Source organism: Mchenga conophoros, linkage group LG8 (genome assembly GCF_057382185.1).
Source record: "Mchenga conophoros isolate Kocher_MC1m ecotype Shallow Benthic linkage group LG8, M_conophoros_male_GT1.1, whole genome shotgun sequence".
NCBI lineage: Eukaryota > Metazoa > Chordata > Actinopteri > Cichliformes > Cichlidae > Mchenga > Mchenga conophoros.
In genome coordinates, this window is record NC_140533.1 from 24,199,484 (window position 1) to 24,220,035 (window position 20,552).

The 20,552-nt window shown below is 41.2% G+C and overlaps 1 protein-coding gene across 1 annotated transcript in view; it reads left to right on the forward strand.

Moving 5' to 3' along the window:
- The first annotated feature begins 218 nt into the window (after positions 1 to 218).
- The window catches only part of LOC146568817 (heparan sulfate glucosamine 3-O-sulfotransferase 3A1-like), a 38,847-nt gene continuing 18,513 nt past the window's right edge, over positions 219 to 20,552 (forward strand). The window contains exon 1 of the mRNA XM_085285123.1: positions 219 to 1,075. Within this exon, the coding sequence (XP_085141249.1) occupies positions 507 to 1,075 (569 nt within the window). The 5' untranslated portion in view covers positions 219 to 506. The remainder of the gene's footprint in view (positions 1,076 to 20,552) is intronic.

Sequence of the window (20,552 nt, forward strand, 5' to 3'; positions counted from 1 at the left end):
ATTCCCCCTGTCGGATAATTTTAACTTTAATTTGCACATGCAGATGCCATCCAATTTCGCAGAGTGGCTGCGCAACAGTGTCCCCGCCCCCACCTGGAATATCATTGGCTCCTATCTGCTTCTCTCTTGATATTATTGGCCAGAGAGGTGCCTCTCAAGAAACTTGACGTGCGAGACAAGTTTACAACTCTATACACGTGCTGCTGGTATGTCAGGGAGAGATGTGGTAGCATCCTTTACAGAGCAAGGATAGCACAGACTTTATTACCTGTGTGTATGATTCGCTGTACGCTCACCTTTCAGGGGATACTGTGGAACAGTTATTGGGGCAAGTTCTTAACACCTGTTCACAGCAGGCATCCATCATTTGGCACTTTTGGAGGAGATTGAGGTGTTATCCACAGCTTACTGTGGATGTAGACACTTTAGTTCCTTCATGGCAAGAAGACTCAGTGATGTGCGCCTAGCATGGCTGTGGCTCCTGCACCGACCACCAAGGGACCGGTATGGCTTTTAGCCGCATCACTAAACTGGACCCCCCGTCCCGAGGCATCTTCAGGAAAGCGGTGGTCATGCTGTGCTCCCTCCTCGCCTCTTTTTTCCTCCTGCACCTCCTCACCGAAAGCTGCACCACCACCACCGGCAACTCACCGCCCAGAGGCTCCTCTAGTCGGACTGCTGGTCTTTTCGAGGACCTGAGTTCGCTGAGGACCAAGAGACTGGTATATGAATGGACTGGCGGATCGGAGTTGAACCGCTACGGGACCGCCGCGCGCACCTCACAGGTCCTCGCGGATGAGCGCGCGACGCAGGATTCGGAGCTGCCCGAAGAGGCTCTCGTGCTGCCACCTCCGGATTTAGTAGTTTCCAGGAGAGTGTCGCCCAGGTTCGCAGGTAAAGTCAGTCCGCTCGGGGAGGGGAGCAAGAAGCTACCTCAGGCTCTCATCATCGGGGTAAAGAAAGGAGGGACCCGGGCTCTGCTTGAGTTTCTTCGGGTTCATCCTGACATCAGAGCCGTGGGAGCCGAGCCGCACTTCTTCGACCGAAACTACCACAACGGGATGGAGTGGTACAGGTGAATATTTAATAAAGTAAATTTTTTTTATAAAGAGAGAGAGAAAACACACACTCACACACACAATTTAAACACTTCAGTTAATATTACGCCTGAACATTCCCCAACTTTATTATCAGTCTCATTGAAATCTGTGCAATGTTTTCGGTCATTAAATTGCCACGATGATAGATTGTGTTTTTCCAGCATTTTATTTCCCCCCACAACCACATCACTGATAAAGGCTGTTCCTCATAACCCAGAAATCTTTATTTAACATCTCAGCTTTTATAGAGGTAGCCTAATTGCAGCTGGAATAAGCACTGAGGACAGTCTGTTGATTTATGAAAGCTACATTAGGCCTGTTTTCATTAGATGTTATCGGGCTGCTCATTTTGTTTCACATTTTGGGGTTGACTGCCTTTTAAGTTGCTTTGGTTCGAGCCATAGTGGAGTCAGAGTGTAAGGCTTCATTAGGCTGGGAAATAAGACAAGGGTAAATCAAAGTATTTAAAAAAAATCAGAGTGTTGAGGAGTAATTTTCTCTTAGCGCTTAAAATCAATTTCTTTCACCTTTAATAATTTAGTAGTGAATACTTTAATGTATGTGGTAAGTTCAGCGAAGACCTTAAAGTTAATTATTTATCAAGGGGATTTAAAAAACAAAAAACTCAGACATGAGGCTTTATCCAAGATTGTCAGTCTCATGTGCTTTTATAAAAACCCAGAGAAAGTGAAAAACTCTTCATCAACAAAAGCTGAAACAAAAACAATTTACTGAAGAAAAATTACAGCAGTGAAGGTTTTTGACTGTGTTTTTGTGGCATCAGGACAAAGTTTGTCCGTGTGTGTAATAAAAAATAAATAACTTTGAATGTTAAAAAAAAACAAAGACAAAAAATAAACAAATAAAAACCCACAACTTCCTTGCCTTGCCGACGTTTTCTTTCTTTTTCTCAACACGCAGCATTACTTGAGTGTTAATTCTGATCACTTTAAATCTTGTCTGGCAAAAGTGGAAGTCTAAACACCGATCCCGCATAAACACACTACCCTCCTTCAATGTCTCAATTTCCCAGTGACGGAGTGCGATGCGTTTTTCTCACTCAAGTCAAATTTGTGATTGATTTCATCTGTCAGTGCGAGTGTGTGTGAGTGAGTGTTTTGTGTTCACATTTCCACAGGCCTGTGGGGAATAATGGCTCTTCCTCTCAGTGGTTCTCTGTGTAATGGGGCATTGCCGACATTGCGGCTCTGTTATTAAGAAGGATTAGGGCCATAATGAAAGGTTACCTGAGTGTCTCAGGAGGTATAATTCACCTTTTGATTGAGTTAGCACTACACGCAGCACCCTCTAAAAGCCTGGAGACAAAACTTTAACTCTCACCAACAACTCCCTCCAGACCCTTCTCCTTTTCACCCTCCCACCCTTCCTCCCCCAAACACTCTGGCTTTCTCCCATCTCCCACTCACACACCTCCCTCTTTGTGCCTCTCTGAGAGTGAACATTCTCTTTTTGCCATCACTCTTTCACACCCTTCTGTTTACCTATTCATCCATTGTGAGGTTTTATATCCATAAGGGTCCCATCTATCCCGAGGAGTTGCCAAGATTCTCTGGAATTTGGACCGTGCCTCCAAGGACAGACCTTAGTGCCGGTTCGCCTTAATGCTGCCCATTTAAAACAGAAAGACCCTTGAAATGAAAGAGGCATAAATAACTGTTACAACAGCATGGCCCACTCTACGGGAGTTCATCTTGTCAGCTCTCCTCTACAGTCTGAGAATCTTCCTGTTTTGTGGGTTTTTGGAAGCGTTTGATTGAGCTGAATCCATTTGAAGTTGCTGGCCCGAGGTCATCTGAAGGTGTTTTTGTGCACTTCGGAAGCACTTGTTGAAACAGGGGAATCGATTTGATTGCTAAAGTCTGCCATCCCCTCTTGAAAATCGGTGCAGCCTCTGTGCCTCGGAGCTACTGTCATTTTACTAATGGTTATAAGATTTCAACGCTGTGGGAATGTTTAAAACATGTCTGACATGCGATAGGCTGAAATCTTTGTGCCAGGACTACACTGCTTGGTGGACAACCCCCCCCTCCCCCCCCCCACACACACACCCCAAAAACTGTTGGTGTTTGTAGAAAACAGGACTTGATTTGTGTGACTAATCACTGTGTCCAATTTCTTGAATTATGTGATTCTTTTCATTAGCAACAGTGAATACTTAAAACACTGGGGCTTCCATTTTAGAAGACTTTGTTTATTGTCAAGGACGCCATGTGTCTTCAGTGTGAATCCCTCGTCTCTGTCTCCTAAGGGAATGCGTGGAACGTATTTTAACACCTCTAAGCTCTTAATGTGACATGGCAACATCTCTGGCATCCTTTTCCAGCTTTCCCAGAATTATACTTGTCTGGCTTGTTCTTGGAATTTCCTTCTACTGCCCTAAAAAGTTGGTTCCGCACCAAAAGATATGATGCAAAAATCTGTCTACCAGGAAAGATAAAAGTTTTAGTATTGACACCACAGCTGTACGAGCATGAAACATGGGGGGGGGGGGTTAAACTTGTAACTTCACCGCATTTCCAAAAAACTGAGTATTTTTGCAAAATTATGACTCACCATCTCCACTTGTTTAGATTCTGGTTGGGTGTTTTTGGGTGTTCCCAGCTAGCTTATCCAACTTGTTGACCTTACCTCAGTTAAAATGAAATGGAATATATTTTAATAATAGATTTAAAGCAAAAACATATTTTCTTTAGCTTTTTTAATAAATAAAATATCTGGTTTTTCATGCACTGCTCGTCCACAGGAGCATTTCAGATGTCTCAGCTGTGTCCTCGTGGTAGATTTGGGTCTTTTGTTGTACAAGAAACTAACACCCAGCCCAATTGCACAGCCAGTCAGTGTTACATTTCACTACACATTACTCTGAATAACCACACACAACCTATTAGGCTTTTGTTGTGGAAATGGACACTCAGAGTGAACAAGGAGGTCAAGCACAAGTACTCTGAAGTAAAGCAGAGGTCCGCGCTACAGAGTAGTCACTATTATGTTTTTGCCCTACTTAGGTTACTGAACACCCAAGCTTTCACCTGTCTAGACCCTGCCATTGCAGTTTTTTGTTTGATGTCCACAGACCGGTTGGATTAGGCTTCACCTGATCCCTTAATGGGTTAATTACCCTTCCTACAAACATGTGTGACCACAAGGGCATGGGTAAACACAAGGGCAATGTGCCGCCAGCTCTGCTGCACATATATTCATATTACAAAGGTATTCAGTGGAGAAATGCAGGATTTCGTCTTTAAAGCACTAACACGGACACACAGGGCCAAAAACTGGCAGCTTATGTATCAGCAAATTTTTGAAGTCTCCGTCTATGATTTTTCTCATACGTGTAATACTTAAAGCCACGAGAAAGCAAATGAAAACATTATGCTCGGATTTTAAAAAAAAAAGCAAAGCTAAAAAGAAACACATTAAATTAGGGGGTTTCCCCGTTCATAAAACTGGCCATATTTGAAAGGAAGTTCTGTAATGGCTATAAAACAGGTTTTAATCATAAAAGCAGTGACCCAGCGGGGACTTCTGTTAGAAACGAGCCGTGTTTTGTAGCCTGATATGTGTTTCTTTGCCGTACGGCGGTCACAGTAGAGACGGGAATGAACATGGAACAAGTAAAATATTCTCGTTCTGTTTTGAATACACTTAAAGGTCCAGATGTAAATGTGTGTCGTGATAACATGCGTCCTTTCTACATTTTAATCCCCTGAATGCAATGGACTTTATTAGTTTTTAAAATTGATTACAATTTTCTGTATTAGGTTACTCATCTTGAAACTCCATTTGTTAAAATAAAATTTAAAAAGTGAAGTCTGATGGTGAAAAGCTAGTAAATTCCCAGGAATTGAAATGAGGCCAACTTCCAACTTTGTTCTTTCCAGTGTGTTTACAATGGGTTTCAGTGAGTTGTGTGGCAGAGTTTAAACTACAGTCCTGTTTGCTGCTGCCTGATATTCCCTCTTTCCCTCTGAGAGTGAAGCAGCTTGGGGGAACTAGTGGAAAGAATGACACGGCTCAAAAAGGGAGAGGTTAGCTGTTAATAATAAAAAAAAAAAAAAACTGTCTGTCAGCATCTTTAGCCTGTCACAAATTCATACAATTTAGCAAGTATAAAAAAATGGAAATTGGATAAAAAAAAAAAAAAAAAAACATAAAACTTGCAAACATTTTGTTTTGTGCCTGGATCAGCTGGAAGATGAGGAAAAACATGTGTGAGAGCGTGTATACATTTATATTTATGTGCAACTTTAAATACTTTTAAGTGTATCCCGGTCAGGAATGACATGTTCGTCCAAGTCGTAAATAAATCTGCTCACTTGAAAATAATTCGGTTCATGCCACCCACTAGCTTTGCACCTCTGTGTATACCGATTCTACTTCACTTGCCTATCTGGAATTTTGCAATATGATCGGATTTGAAATGTCCTAGACCGTTTGTCTGGCCTTATTAGTCTCTGTGTGCGACATTTAAAAATATATCAATATGGTCTCTTTATAGATGCTTTGAAAGTAGCAATTTGTTGTATCTATTCTCCAAGGCACTGTGAAGATTTTAAAAACAGATTTCAACCATTTCCTCAAATGGAATTCCTGTTTGATTTATCTTGTTTTGACGCCACATTGGAAAATACTAAGCAGTTATAAGTTACCTTGTTAAAGGGCTGTGGAAATTACTGATTTTCTGATGTGGTTAGACATTTTTCGTCATAATTAGACATAATTAGACGTAAGAGTGGAACTTAGTTTGGTAGGGAACGTTTTTTTCCTGCCCAACATAGAAAAATTATACATAAAACTGCTTTACAGTTGGTTTAGCTTGTGAGTTTAAATTTAAATATTTTATTTTATATTATTTTTATTATTTTATATTATATTTTAAGGACTGAATGATTGTAATTTCAGCATAAATCTTCACAAAAGCGTGTTTTAAGGGTTTGTTTTTCCTAGAGCAGAAGTACATTTGCAACATAAAGGCAGGTTTGCCAGAGGCAGGTGGAGTGGAGGGGACGCACAGAGGTGGAGGGGTCATGGCTGAGGTTGTAGAGGGCACACACTCCCACATAGTGGACGTAACATGATCACCAGAGACCTGAGTATGAGCTCTGAGCTGCCTTTGGATTGTGAAAGTGATTATCGTGTGGTATAATTGTAAAACTGGGACGGTCACCTCCTCCCGAAGGCATGCAGCGCACATTGACAGTCCCCCCCTCATCCCCCTCTCGCCAACTTCTTGACCTCCGCCACCCCCTCTAACATCTTTACTTGGCCTTAGCAGCTGACCCTATGGGGCCCCGTGAAGGGGAGGTAGATAGAAGCAAGGGAAATATCCAAAGTAGTGCCTGTCAGCAGCTGCCCTGTGGCATCCTGGGAATCTGCCCTCCAATGGGTGGGTGAGGACAGGCAGCAGGTGCAGGGTGCTCAGCAGACACCACCTGGAGCTCCACTAGGCACTCGCACCTGATGTATTCACCTGACGCACCTAAAATAAGTTGCGTTTGCCGTCTTCTTGAAAGCTAGCAAAGATGAAGGAAGCTTGGAAGTTTCTTTGTTTTAAATATTTCAGGTGTCACAGACCTCTTAGAGCTTTAATGAGCATGTGCGGAAAGGGAGGGTGATTGATCGCAGTCAGGAAGGTCAGCCTCAGAATGTGCCACCCTCAGAGTTCATAAAGCCAACAGATGGTAATGTAACACTGGAGTCAGATTACATTGTTTCTAGGATTCTGTTGTTTATTCACATTTGGGTTTATGTGTACACAAGTCAGCAACCTGTTTGACCCTGTTGTATCTCAGGCCTGTTCAGCTTAGCAGCTGTTGGCCTTTTTACGAGGTATTCAACCGTACATTAGACAATTATTCTGGGATTCAGATTTCAAAAGGAATACTTGTGTCGTTTTTTTTTTTATCGTGCTTGACTGTACTAATATACGTTGCACTGTAAACCTGTGAAGCTCTGTAATCACTTCTATCGCTGTATTGTACAGTTGAGATGGTTGACCTTTTCAAAGCATTTTGTTTTAACTCTGAAGGCCGCTGTTCTATTTTCAGCTAATATACCTGAAGCCCTTTGCCGGTTTAATGCTTTAACAGCAATGCCCATGAATGTCAGTGATGTTTATTTTCCTTCAACTCCATGGAAACCTGCCAGGTAATGTTTTCTAACATCGCAGCAGTTTTGCCTCCAGGCACTCTGCTGAGCAGTATGACTGAAAGGATGGGGAAAAAAGTCATGTTTGCAATTTTCTTTCTGTACTACATTTGTGTTTTTTTCTTTTTCCTTCTTCATGGCACTTCAAGGTTGATGGAAGTTAAGAGTTATCCTTCCTTGAACAAAGAAAGACTGTAACCCTATCATTTGGCGCTGAAGAGTCAAGGGGTTTTAGACTAGACCGTCAGCTCTCTTCATAGAAACGAGGTAAACAAACCACAAAACAACCTCCAGAATTCATGCATATTAAGATTTTTAGAGGATTTGCCAGAGTGCTTTAGGATTTTAGAAACGTGCAGCCAAAACCGTGTTATTTGGGCACAGAAGGGCTTGGGAAATGATGCATGGATTGAGCATGTACGTGTTACAGCCCTCAGTAGTGCGGATTGGCAGGGTAAACCAACGCCTCTGTGATGGATCTCTCTTTCCCATCTCGCAGGCTACAGATTTATCACAGGACAGGGAGCCTTCTATATTGTCCGCTAGAGAGAACAAGACAGACAGACAGAAAGAGAGGGGGAACCACCGCTATGGAAAGCCTGGGAACCAATAAAAAGAAGGAAGCCCTCTCCTCCTGGGTCCTCCATTTTACGTTCCAACTGTAGCGTTTTTTCTGCCATTTTCTGGCAAAAATCTCAGACTGGTATTTGAAGTCCATGTAAATTAAAAGAAATCCCTACAAATTCTAAGTGTTTATAGTGCTTGCATTCAAGGACGTTGGATGTTCATCTTTCCACCCTTTTGCTTGTGTTCGCTTAGCAGGAAAGCCTTTTTGTATTTTCAAGTGTCTTATTTTAAGCTTGCTGGCTCACTTGGAATCGTTTCCCTTTCTGCCTCTGTGCTTAAAGGCATTGACTTTGTCACACTTGCCATGTGTGCTATCTGCAGCTGCTTGTGTGGTGATAGGATGGCACCAAACAACCTTTTCCCCCTCTCCATCGGGGGCTTGGCCAGTGCCAGTCGCTTTGGCAGAGTTTGCCTTGCAGACATGCAGGGGCAATGCCAGACGGCACCTCCGGCACAACTTTAGTTTGACTGCCCAACCTCTGCCTCCATGCAGAACATTGAATTACACTGTCAGTATACTTAATGCGCACATGTGTGCTTGACTGGGTGTTTGAGCCGTCTAAAATGAGGGATTGGCATTTTTTTGGCATAGCCAGTTAAGAGGCCAACACATCATTTACTTCAGATGTTATTTTCAGGCTTTCAGCACTTCTGTATCCAGTGTATTTGGTATATTCCTGCTAGATATTGAACAAAGAAGTGTATGGTAGTGATGAGTGAAATAAAACATGCAGAAGATTAGGGTTTGGCAGTACTATAGACCAGGACCAGAAATCCTGCACAATTTTTAAAATAGCTAATAATGGAGGTGCTGAATGGAGAGAGAATGGCAGCCTGGCATATAATCTGACTTGAGAGCTACTTTATTCAGACAGAAGCACCCCAGATCCATTGCATGTGCGGTTTTGAGAAATCTACCTGGTTTCTCAAGGAGGAATCCAGCTGTTCAAACAAACTCTTTACGTGAAGTCTTTTGTATTTCAATTTTAAAAGGTTGCATGTCACAAAAGAGCCATTCAATATATCATGCAGCGGGATTTGTCTTTACAAATCATCGAATAAAATGTATCACAAATGTTCTATGACCTCATACAGAGCCTAGGCTTCAACTCTCAAGTCAAACAAGAGTCATTATAATCACAGGTATACCGTTTTTAAATTTGCTCATTTAGAGAAAAGATGGCACACAGGCTTTTGCTAACTATCGGCCCGATGTCTGGAAGCTTGATTAAGGAGAGGAATGTGTTAGAAAATGAGTTTGCCAGCCAAGACCCGTTTATTGATAGATGGAGTGCAACAGCACAACCTGCGTCTTTTTACATAAAGATGGAAGAGGGTGATAAAGGGTCTGTGTAGCGCAGAGCCCGTGATTGATGTGCCCACAGGGGAGTGCAGAGAAGCCACACAGTAATTCAATTAATCTTAACCTGAACACTAGTAATTGCTACTGTAACTAGGTCTGACTGTACATTAGACAGGAGGAAGATTGCTGTCAAAGAAACATGTTTAGCTAATAGAAGTAGGAAGGAACATTCCCATTGCTCCCATTGCTTTAAAAAAGAGCTTTTTAAAAAAAAATGGAGTGGAGTTTAATAAACTCAGCTGTCTGCTCCTTGCTATCTTAAATATAACAGGACACCGGAGTATATTCTCGAGCATCTCACACTTCTGATAATAAGTTGTCTGCTTGACGTTTATTCAGCTGTGTAAAAACTATAACTTTAATCTCAGCCAAACCGATTCACTCAGGAACAAATAAAATACTAAAAAAAAAGCCAAATAATAACATTTTGAAGTTATCTAAGTGACTTATATATGTTTAACCTGAGTAGCGAAAGACTGCAGTGGGTTTGAAAACGATTTGCCGGGAGTCCGGTGTTCTCACCGGCTCTAGTGAGCCTTTTCCCCGGCTAACTATTGAGCTAGTGGGTAATAGACGTCTCTGAAAACGTCGGAGCGCTTTTGAAAATATGTGGTGTCTTGATAAACTGAGCAGATATTTGAGGTTTACACAGCTACATTCTCGCCTGAAAATATGTTAAACATTTATTTTGTGACCCAGAAAGAATGATAAGAGTAATATTAACACTAACTAGCTGCCGCCATTGTTGGAAACTGAGCTGGGCCGCGCTATGAATTCTGGGACAAAGCTTCTTCTTCTTCGGGGTTTAACGGCAGCTGGCATCCTTGTACATGCAGTGCTGCCATCTCCTGTTTCAGTCCATTATTACACTCTTAAATCCTACTACTTATTCCTGCGTCTTTTGGGATCTAACAAAGCTTCAAATGACGCGTCGACTATTAAATTAGTCGTCGACGAATAGTCGACGTAATCGTGACTAGTCGACTAATCGTGGCAGCCCTAGTTGTGGACAATAAGTAAGAGATGAAACGTGGCAGGGAAAATGAGGATTCAAATTTTAGTAGAAGCTTTACATTACATCAGTTACCTATAAAGAAAATGTCCTTTTGAGAAGCTGTCAATTCAGTTTCAATTCAACTCAGTTTTATTTATACGGAAATGCAAATCACTGTTGTATTTCTGCTGTTGTGAGATAAAGTACAGCATTTGTCACCTCAAGCTGCTTTATATTGTAAGGTAAGTAACCTATAATAATAAACCCCAACAATTAAATGACCCCCTATGAGCAAGCAAGCACTTGGCGACAGTGGGAAAGAACAACTCCCTTTCAACAGGAAGAAACCTCTGGCAGAACCAGGCTCAGGGAGGGGCAGCCATCTGCCGCCCTGTTGGGACTGATGGGAGGAAGACAGGGCAAAAGACACTGTAAAAGACATCCAGAGATTAATCATCACACATTTAAACTTCTGCTCCACATCGAAATTAGGCAGTTGAGGTGCTTCTGTAATATTGTGAAGTTCCTTGAGGGACATCAGTGTTTTAAGTTCTGGCTATTTCAATTAAAAGCATTTTTTTTCTCCTAATGTCTTATATCCATTAAATACATGTATTGAGATTTAATGAAGTGACTTTTCCACAGAGCCAGGTTACCTGCGTCTTCCTGTTTTGGCTAACACACAACTTAACAGACGAGCGTGACAGCCGTATTGATTTTCTCTGCTGAAACACCGACAAACCACAGCAGAAGGCCCCATTTTCAAATCCTCGGCTTCATGTTGTGCCTTTCTGCTCGTCATCAGATAAACAAAAAGTGTAGTGTTTTATATTCTTTTGTGATCAAATCAGTGTATTGTTTTTCTTTTCTCTTGTGACTACCCCCTATTGAGCTCTACACCAAAGGTTTTTGGATTGTCAGAAATCTTTTGAGATGCACCCTGAGATATTGACCCTATTATTTCCTGTAGGAGCAGAGCAGTACTTTGAAGGTGTTGATCCATAAAGACAGAAAGACAAGACTTCTTTATGGGCTGGTTTTATGCATTCTCTGGAAACTGGATAGCTCGCGAACAGCAAGATAAATCAAGTTAACAGTAAAATCTATTTTTCTTACCCTCCTATGTCCCATTCCTTTGCCAGACCTATTTCTTTTGTTCAGTACGCCTCTGAAGAGCATTAGTCCTCGTCACTTAATTCGAAGCGAGGGGGTCACCGAGCTCCAGATACAATGCTAAGCATTTGTAAAAACTGACCGTGTTAAATCAATAGCTTATGTTTCATTTCTGCGTTATTGCAGTCATTTTTATTTACGCAGCTGGCTAGAGCTGGGTCAACCACGGTCAGTTTGGACTAAGGGTGTAACAACATTGTAGAGCCTGTGGGACTTGTCATGAGCCCAAGTCATTTTAACCGTCAAACATGTGGTTGGGCTGGGGCTCATTATATCATTATGTTGTCAGGGTGATTGTTTATCCTGACATCTTCGTCTCACATAGACACATCCTACCATACAGTCGTATCATCAATAGGCGGAGCAAGCCACCAACATAGACAGATGTACAAGATATACCATGCAGTGTCTTCTCTAATAAGATGGTAGCTGTTCTTTATCCACTGCAGTTCGTACTGCTGCTCCTCAAACAGGCTACCATCAATTATTAATCCAGCCAATTAGCAAGTCTGCATTATTCACCAGGAACCTGTGATCACATCCATTAACTTCACTGTCTCCCCTATTGTGGCTCTCCCAAATGGCAGTCACACATTCCACAGTTCCTCCTACCCAGCTGACGTACTGTAGTGTATTTGTATTTATGCTGTATTACTTTCTTCACCTCTTCTTATTACACGTCACACTCTGCACATACTCAGTAATCCCAAAGTAGTGTAACTTTTGTTTTGTTGGGCCAATCAAATAAAGAAACACCCTTTTAATGCTTCCTTTTAAGGTGTTCTAAGCCTTGGTAAAGACTTATTTGTAGTGGTATTACTGTGCTAAATTCACAAATAAAAAAGGAAAGATATTGGAAATGTAGGATGAATAAACATATTACAATTCATTAAAGTGTTATTACAATATACACGTAACTGATAAAAATTTATAGACAATCGATACGTCTGACTAAACTGTGTGCATCATTAGCACAGAATGTAAAGTTAACATGATGTTTTTTTTGCACAGACTTTCAACTGTTCACACAAGAGGATCAGTTCAGAATATCTTTGCTTTCTCACATGTAGCATGCAGCAGGGGTTCACTTCAGAGGCATTCGCACTACAGGAAATTTAGGCAAGGGAGCTGCCTGGGTAGAATGTGCATGAATGTAGCATGCACGATGCACACACACTAGTAGCAAATGCCTGCGCTACTCTCACATCAGCACAGTCCAACATTACATGGACGTTTTACCAATGTCCCATACTGACTGCAAGTGAAAACAGTTCTACTGTGTGGTAAAGTATAGTATAGTATATAGTAGTGCATCAAGTAAGTAAGTGAGCCTTACTTTATTATGTATAAGTAAAACCTTTAAAAAAATGTAGGTCTCTTTTATTCTTATAGATAGATAATATAATCTTGAGTTTATAGATTATTCATTAATGATGATAATAATGATAATAATAATAATAATAATAAGACTCCTAAGAGCTAGTAGTGTGACAATCACTATCTTTGCTGTTATGGAATTCTACCATAGATTTCCCATAATGCATAGTGCAATGTCCCTGTCATGTAAAAAGCAGAGTTGGTGACAGCTGGACCTTTAATGAGAATAAAGCAAAAGTATGCAAAGCTCACCAATTAATTTTTGCTGATTAAAACAAGACGAATAAAGTAAATCAGGGGCAAAAATTAATACCCGCTGTCACAAAAAGAAAACAAAAACACATAACTCCTATCCAACTCCATTTGTATTTTCTTCTGAAAAGGAAGTCATGCATTTTCATGTCCGTCCGCTATTTCCCTGAGCTCTATAAACAAAGAGGCAACACTGCTTGTCACTGGGATTTATGGACCCTCAAATCGCAGAACAAAATCACTTCCCGTTTTTCCTGTGTTTACCGGACACACAAGCAGGCGGCTGCACATTTGATAAAAAAGTGATTTATTTTCATTTTGCTTATCTGCTTAATTGATGTCCCCCAGGCCTCCCTGACAGTCATAATTTCATTATACAAACAATTTAGAGAAGTTTGATTAACACAAATGAGAGTTCAGGGGCACTGCCGGTTTCCATGTTACCCTACACATGCTTTTCTTCACACTGACTCCGTCTGGCTCGGCCCGCATACTTGAGTTATAAATAACAACTCCTTATCACAATAAACAGGAGGAACAAAATAAATCTGCACTCACGATGAAATGTCGCTGTGCCACTTTAAATCCTCTTGCTGGAGCCACACGTTTATATGGTGAGAATGTGTGTCGCCATGCTGTAATTTTACATATGTTTCGCACCCAGCTGAGATTTAGTTCACTCAAAGGAGCCCATATGTGGCTGCTTCAAAATCTTCAACAAGCTTCTCATTGAGACACAACTGCATTGATTTTCTTGTTCGGGATTCACCACAGCTATTGAGACAACAGCGTGATTAGGCCTATATTGTGAAGGGTTCGCCCCACTATTGCCTCATTGATAGGCCTGTGCTTTTTTTTTTTTTTAGCCCCACCAAGTGTTACACAAGCACTAATGGAGAGACCTAAACACACGTACACTGCGCATATATATGCACAGACTCAGCGGCTGTCGTGGGCAGGTCTGTTTCTGACATCCCATTTATTACATCATATTATTTTCCACTCAGCCCAGCAGCAGTGGATATTCTTTTTCACCACCCTGTTTTTGCTCGTATGGGTTTTTTTTTCCCCCTCCTCTTTCTTGTATCCAACTAGCTTTAAAACAGGGTCGGCTCTGGCAAGGCGTAAATCCAGCTAAAGGGTTTTCCCCCTCGCCCATAAAGCTTTTACTTCAGGCAGTCGAGTGATTCTAGCTCTCCCCAATGAACTCCTGAATGCACATTGTAGCAAAAGTGGGTTTTTGGAAGAGATTTTTTGAGTCTCTAGGTGAATGTGTAAAACATGCACATGCAGACGGTTGCTTTAAATGTAATAGGTTCGCATTCAAGACACACATGAGCAGATAAACTTAAAATTTACACTTTAACAAATATGGTTAAATACTGCGAGCTACAATCTAAAACTTATATTTCTGCAGAGCATGAAGTCTCACGGAAATGCTAATTTCTTTTTTGTTTTAAATCGTTACTTTAAAGATGCTGTGATGGTTAAGTTGTTTTGAATGTGTGATGTGGTTTAAGCCTTTGTGTTCCTGAAAACTTGAATTTATGTTTAGCAAGGATTGCGCCTCCATGTCTGTGACTTTTATAACAATTAATCTCATCTGCCAGTGTTATTCAGTTGTTAAACTACAACAATAGCAGCATTCCTGCCTCGGAACAATGCAGAGAATAATGGAATTGCTACTAAGCTGATTTAAAAGTTTAGTTTAAGAAAGACAAGAAAATGATTTTGTGGTACGTGGCAAGAAATATAGCCAAATGTGTTTGTGGTGATTATAGTAAGAACACTAAAATAACAGCATAATTGCAACTAAACAACTAACAGTATTAAAGCTTGTATTCCTTACATCACCCTAATGTAACATTTTTTTTATTGCAAAGAACTCCTGTTGTAATTTATAGCAGGTCCACTGTAAAATAGCAGTTTAATGCTAGCTGTCAATAATCTTATAGTGGATTTGATGCAGTGTTTAGATACAGTTACACAGGTTTTTTTAAAGGAAGCATTCACTGTCATTAAGTCTTTTATTGAAGTCCTGTTGTTTGCACCACATTTTATTTATGCCACAATTTATTCTATGGGTATACAACTGAACTACAGGCCTGTAATGTAAATGCAAATGTGATTGAAAGGGGTTCATAATAACTCCCATTTCAACTGTCATGAATATGAATTGCATTAATGTGCATTTAGTTTTGGTTTGCTTCTTTTTGTATGTGAATGTGGACTCTTGAACGATCGTACACGCCCAGCCCCTCCTCGTTATTGTCTTACACCCAATTTATTTATTTTCTTATTGCGCTGCGGACAGGCTATATTTATTCGTGGCGCAGCCTCTATCTGCATGTGAGGCGCATCAGTCATTCAAGGCTGGAAGAGTTTGACTCAATAACAGTGCAAATATCCAGCCATTATCTCTCTGCGGAGTACTCCCTCAATGTTAATGTGTTTTTAGGATGATTACATCAATGTGAAATATTGAAAAATAACCAGATTGATAACATGAATCATCAAGCCTGTGTCTCCGCCCCCTTAAACACCTCATTTAGCATCTCCATGGCAACATGCCGGTAATTGCCTACATGGGCATTGCAACATCCCTCATGGAGTTAACTGTTAATCTATAGCTGCTCAAGTGTATGAGCCTCAGGCTTCCAGGTCAGCTTCAAGACTCATGTATTTAAACAGGAGATATGCAGTGCTTAACAAATGTATTAGACCACTACCCAATGCAAGGTTTATGTCACAACTGCCCTAATTTAAAAGTATTGATAATTGGCAAATCATTTTATTTTTAATGCTAAAACAGAATTAAAAACAGAAAAAAACAACAGTAAAGCACATTATTATTTTTTAAATGACGATGCCAAATTACAGTTACTTACAGATGTGTATTAAAAGAATTCAGTTGTTATGATTGATTCATTTCTGACTTCTCAGAGAAGTACAGTGTGTCACTTCAAGGTCAGTTCAATTTTATTTATACAGCACCAAATCACAACAATCATCTGAAGGCGCTTTATATTATATTAAAGAAAGTGTACTTTATTGATCCCTGTGGGGAAATTCCTCTCTGCATTTAACCCATTCACTCAGTGAAGCAGTCATTAGGCGCCCGGGGAGCAGTGTGTAAGGACAGTACCTTGCTCAGGGGTACCTCAGGATAGCTGTTCAGGGGAATCGAACCCCCGACCTTCTAATCATGGGGCCACCACTCTACCTATTGAGCTATCCCTGCAATAATGCATACAGAGAAAAAAAACCCAACAATCATATGACCCCCTAGGAGCAAGTTTGGTGACAGTGGGAAGGAAAAACTCCCTTTTAATAGGCAGAAACTTTAAGGAGAACTCTGCTCACGGAGGGGCGGCCATCTTCCGCAACTGGTTGGGGTGAGAGAAGGAAGACAGGGCAAATGAAATGCTGTGGAAGAGAACCAGAGATTAACAACAAGTAGTGATTAAATGCAGAGAGGTCCATTAAGACATAGTGAGTGAGAAAGGTGACTGAAGAAGAAATACTCAATGCATCATGGGAATCTCCCAGCAGCCTATGCCTATTACAGCATAACTAAGGGAGGATTCAGGGTCACCTGATCCAGCCCTAACTATATGCTTTATCGAAAAGGAAAGTTTTAAGCCTAATCTTAAAAGTAGCGTGTCCATTTCCCGAATCCAAACTGGAAGCTGGTTCCATAGAAAAGGGCCTGAAAACTGAAGGCTCTCCCTCCCAGTCTACTTTTAAAAACTCTAGGAATAACAAGTAAGCTTTCTGTGTGAGAGTGAAGTGCTCTAATGAAGTGATATGGTACCATAAGGTCATTAAGATAAATTGGGGCCTGATTATTCAAGACCTTGTATGTGAAGAGCAGGATTTTGAATTTAATTCAGACGTAGCTATAAAAACATGAATTAATTTTTTGCCAACATTGCTTTTAGTCTTTAACAAGTTTTAAATGTTTTATAAAATATTTGTGTTTTTATGACAGGTGGTCTAATCTAATAAATTTGTCAAGCACTATATTCTGGGTTCACTCTTCATCCCTGCCACTATAATTGCACTTATTTACTTAAAGATTTGACCAAACCATTAAACTGTATGGGGAGTCTCTTAGCAGTGCAATATCCCTGATGCTAGATAATATAATCTAGACTTCAAACATTTTTAATATTATTTAATAATAATAATAATAATACTAATAATAATAATAAATCATCGTCATCATCATTATTAATTCAGTTAACCTAATATTCAAGTGACTACTAAAGTAATAGGTCATTTTAATGAACTAGTTCACAGACCAATTCGCCACATTAGCAGGATCATTCTCAGAAAGAAATACCAAGTGTGGCATTGCTTTGTAAAGTACTGTTACGTCCCTCTGCAGCTTCTAATCGTCTCAGTGTTTTCAGCTGGTGCTAATTGGCCACACCTAGTCAGGTGTGGATAAAAGCATACCTGAAGCAAGCTTTCCGGCAGTGCACTAGTCTTTGCCTTGGTGGCACCAGCCATTTTAGCCAACCTGGTTTTCCATTTTAGGATGAAACCTCTTCTCACTGTTGTTCATCTCCTTTTTTTTTTATGTTGTGGCTTTTGAGCCGGGTCGTAACATAAGTGGTGGCACGTCCGGGATCTTTGGACATTTTAGTGGAGACTGAATATCAGTCTTTTGTTTTGCTTTTAAGTGGGTGAGTGATGGTGTTCACTGTAATTGAGCAAACTCCCTTTAGTAAGTGTGTTTCAGCTGGGTGGCTGTGCTGCCCTTCCATCGAAGCACTTGTTTGTTGTTTTGCTTTATTGTTTTAGTTTATTGTGTTTGGTGGCTATCCTGGGTGGGGGTACGCTTCAGAGTTTGGTAGGAGACTATATCTGGTCTGCTGCCTGCTCTCGAGTTCGCGTTTAAAGTTGCCTCGAGCCTGGTACACCACTGAAGACTAGGGTAGGAAAAGTAAGGGTCTACAGCAAGCTGCCACCCTGGCAGATGAGTTTAGGCTGACTCACAAAGCAAGTGCTGTAGGACAGGATATCCCTCTACACTATAGCGCATCCTGGACAGGTGAGAGTGGGCCAGCTAAGAAGGAAAACGCAGTTATGGTGTTAAGACCTAGGCCCAAACTGTGTTTTTTCTGTCACAAGCCTGGCCATGTGGTTGCCAATTGTGTCAAACTGGCACTCAAACAGAAAGCCCACTCAACACAAAAGGGACCTGTTTTGAGAAAAGTCAGTCGTGGCTCTCAAACTGACAAGCTTGCCAGGCCTACGGAAAGGCTAAACCTGGAGCACAATTGCTCGGTAGCACCCCGTAATCAGTGTACGAGGCCAACTAACCCTGAGCTGCCGCTGGTTGATCCTTTCTCCGGTTCATGTTCAAAACCACCCTTCAGATCTGCACCCCTTGCTAACAAGTATGTCTGTGTTTCAGCGAAGCCCGCTAGCTGCCTGCTGGGTTCTCCACACGTGATAGTTCGAAGCCCTGGCTATCCCATGGGACACTGTTTCGAGGGTTTGGGGCCACTCTCTGGGAATGTTGTGAACCCACTGAGATGGGATTGGCAGTTTCCGCAGGCAATGCCTAACCGGTGCTATGGGGTTTGGTAGGTGGAAAGCCTGCAAAATTCGTCATGAAACGGTTATGGACTCATTTTTGGTTATGGTAATTTGACAAACCATGGGTTTGCATTTATGGGAGGGGGTGTTACGGCCCTAGCAGGGCCTCTCTCTCTCCTGAGGGTGCCTGTGTGGGCGTGTCCCACTACCTCCTGCCTGAGGTGCCACCTTTCCCTCCTGTACAGCTGACTCCCATCAGCAATTAAGGGTATTTGAGCCCAGAGCAGGGTGAGCTCTGGGCCAGAGTGCCATTTGTGTGGTTTACAGCTAGTGAGCTGAGTGTTTTTGTGGTGTTTCCAGCTAGTGAGCGGCGTTTTCCTTTTGACTTTATGCTTTATTGACCAACGCCTGAGTTTTGTTTGTGTTACTTTTATGGTGATAGCGGCTTGTCCGTCTCTTTTAGTTTAATTACTTCAATAAAACTGTTTTATTTAACTGTTTCGCCTCTTGACTCCTTTTTCTGACCCGGTCACTTTTGTTACTTCCCCCTCCCCGCCTAGACCCCCCAGGGGAACGTAACAAGTACCTTTGGTATCTTGTTGTCATGAATTTCAAAAAATATGTCTAGACAAAACGCAATGCGGAGTGTAACCTTGTGCAAATGCAGTCACTGAAGTGTGCCAACCCTAAATATTCGTCAATGAAATACCTGCTTCTTGGAGTGGCTGTAGCTTAGGAGGTAGAGCAGGTCAGCTGCTTATTGGAAGGTTGGCGGTTTGATCCCTGGCTCCCCCAGTTTGCATGTCAAACATCCTTAGGCAAGATACTAACCCCGACTGTTATCTATGCTTTCAGGAAGCACTGAAAGCATAGATAACAGTGCTTGTGTGAATGGATGTGTATGGCTGAATGCGGAGTGTTGTATAGAGCGCTTTGAATATTCCAGGAGTGTAGAAAAGCACTATATAAGAATCTGTACATTTACCGTTATACCATTCCAAGAGTAACCAGTAGCTGGGACAGAAATATGTGTTCAGAAATTTTCAAAGCCCTAAAAATTTGCTTACTTTTCTCCAAATTTTCCCCCTGTCTATATATATATATATATATATATATATATATATATAAAAATAAATAAAAGCAAATTTGAATTATTCCCCCCCAACTCCCCATTTCTGATCGTCAGTGGTGTCAGGAGAGTTCAAAGTTTCACGACACAGTGTCTAGCAAAAGTAACTGTTTTGCATTTGTATTCCTTCGCATTGTTGCATAAACTTTGTTTGTAACTGCTCTGGGAAAACAATTTGCTTCACTGAGAGATCACATTATCCTGCACCAGCAGTTCATTGGTTCGTCTGCACACCTATATTAAATATGGAGGGGATCAAAACAAACTCTCTCATTAGGCCTCTTGGCAATAAAATATTCACCTTTTACTTTCTGGTATGAAAAATGCATAAGTAAAATACTTTTTTGGAAATAGGGAAATAAAACGGAAAAAATTAAATATAGACCTCTTACTTAATTTTAAAAAAGGTACATCATTCAGGTTGCTTTGTGTCACTTTTGTCTCTTTACTCAAAATCACTTTCAACCGATTGGCCTTGTTAGCAGTGAGAAAAAATAAACCTCCACTACAGCATAGGCATTGTTCTAACCCCGACAACGAGGTTCTGCCCTGTAATTACATTCTATTTCTAAAACCATCCGTCTTTGCTCACAGAGAGCTGACAGGCTAAAACATTAGCACGTTGTCGGCGTCTCCTCAGTTCTCTGTTACACTTCATATTATCTTGTACCCTCAACTCAGCTTCCCAGATGGAGTTACCTCTCGGCAGTCTGGGGGGAAAAAAAGGTGTTTTCATGTTACACAGTCAGTTTAACTTAGCCACAATGGAGCCTCCCGTTTTCTCACTGGGGGTCTGTGGAATTCTGGGTCACAGCCCAG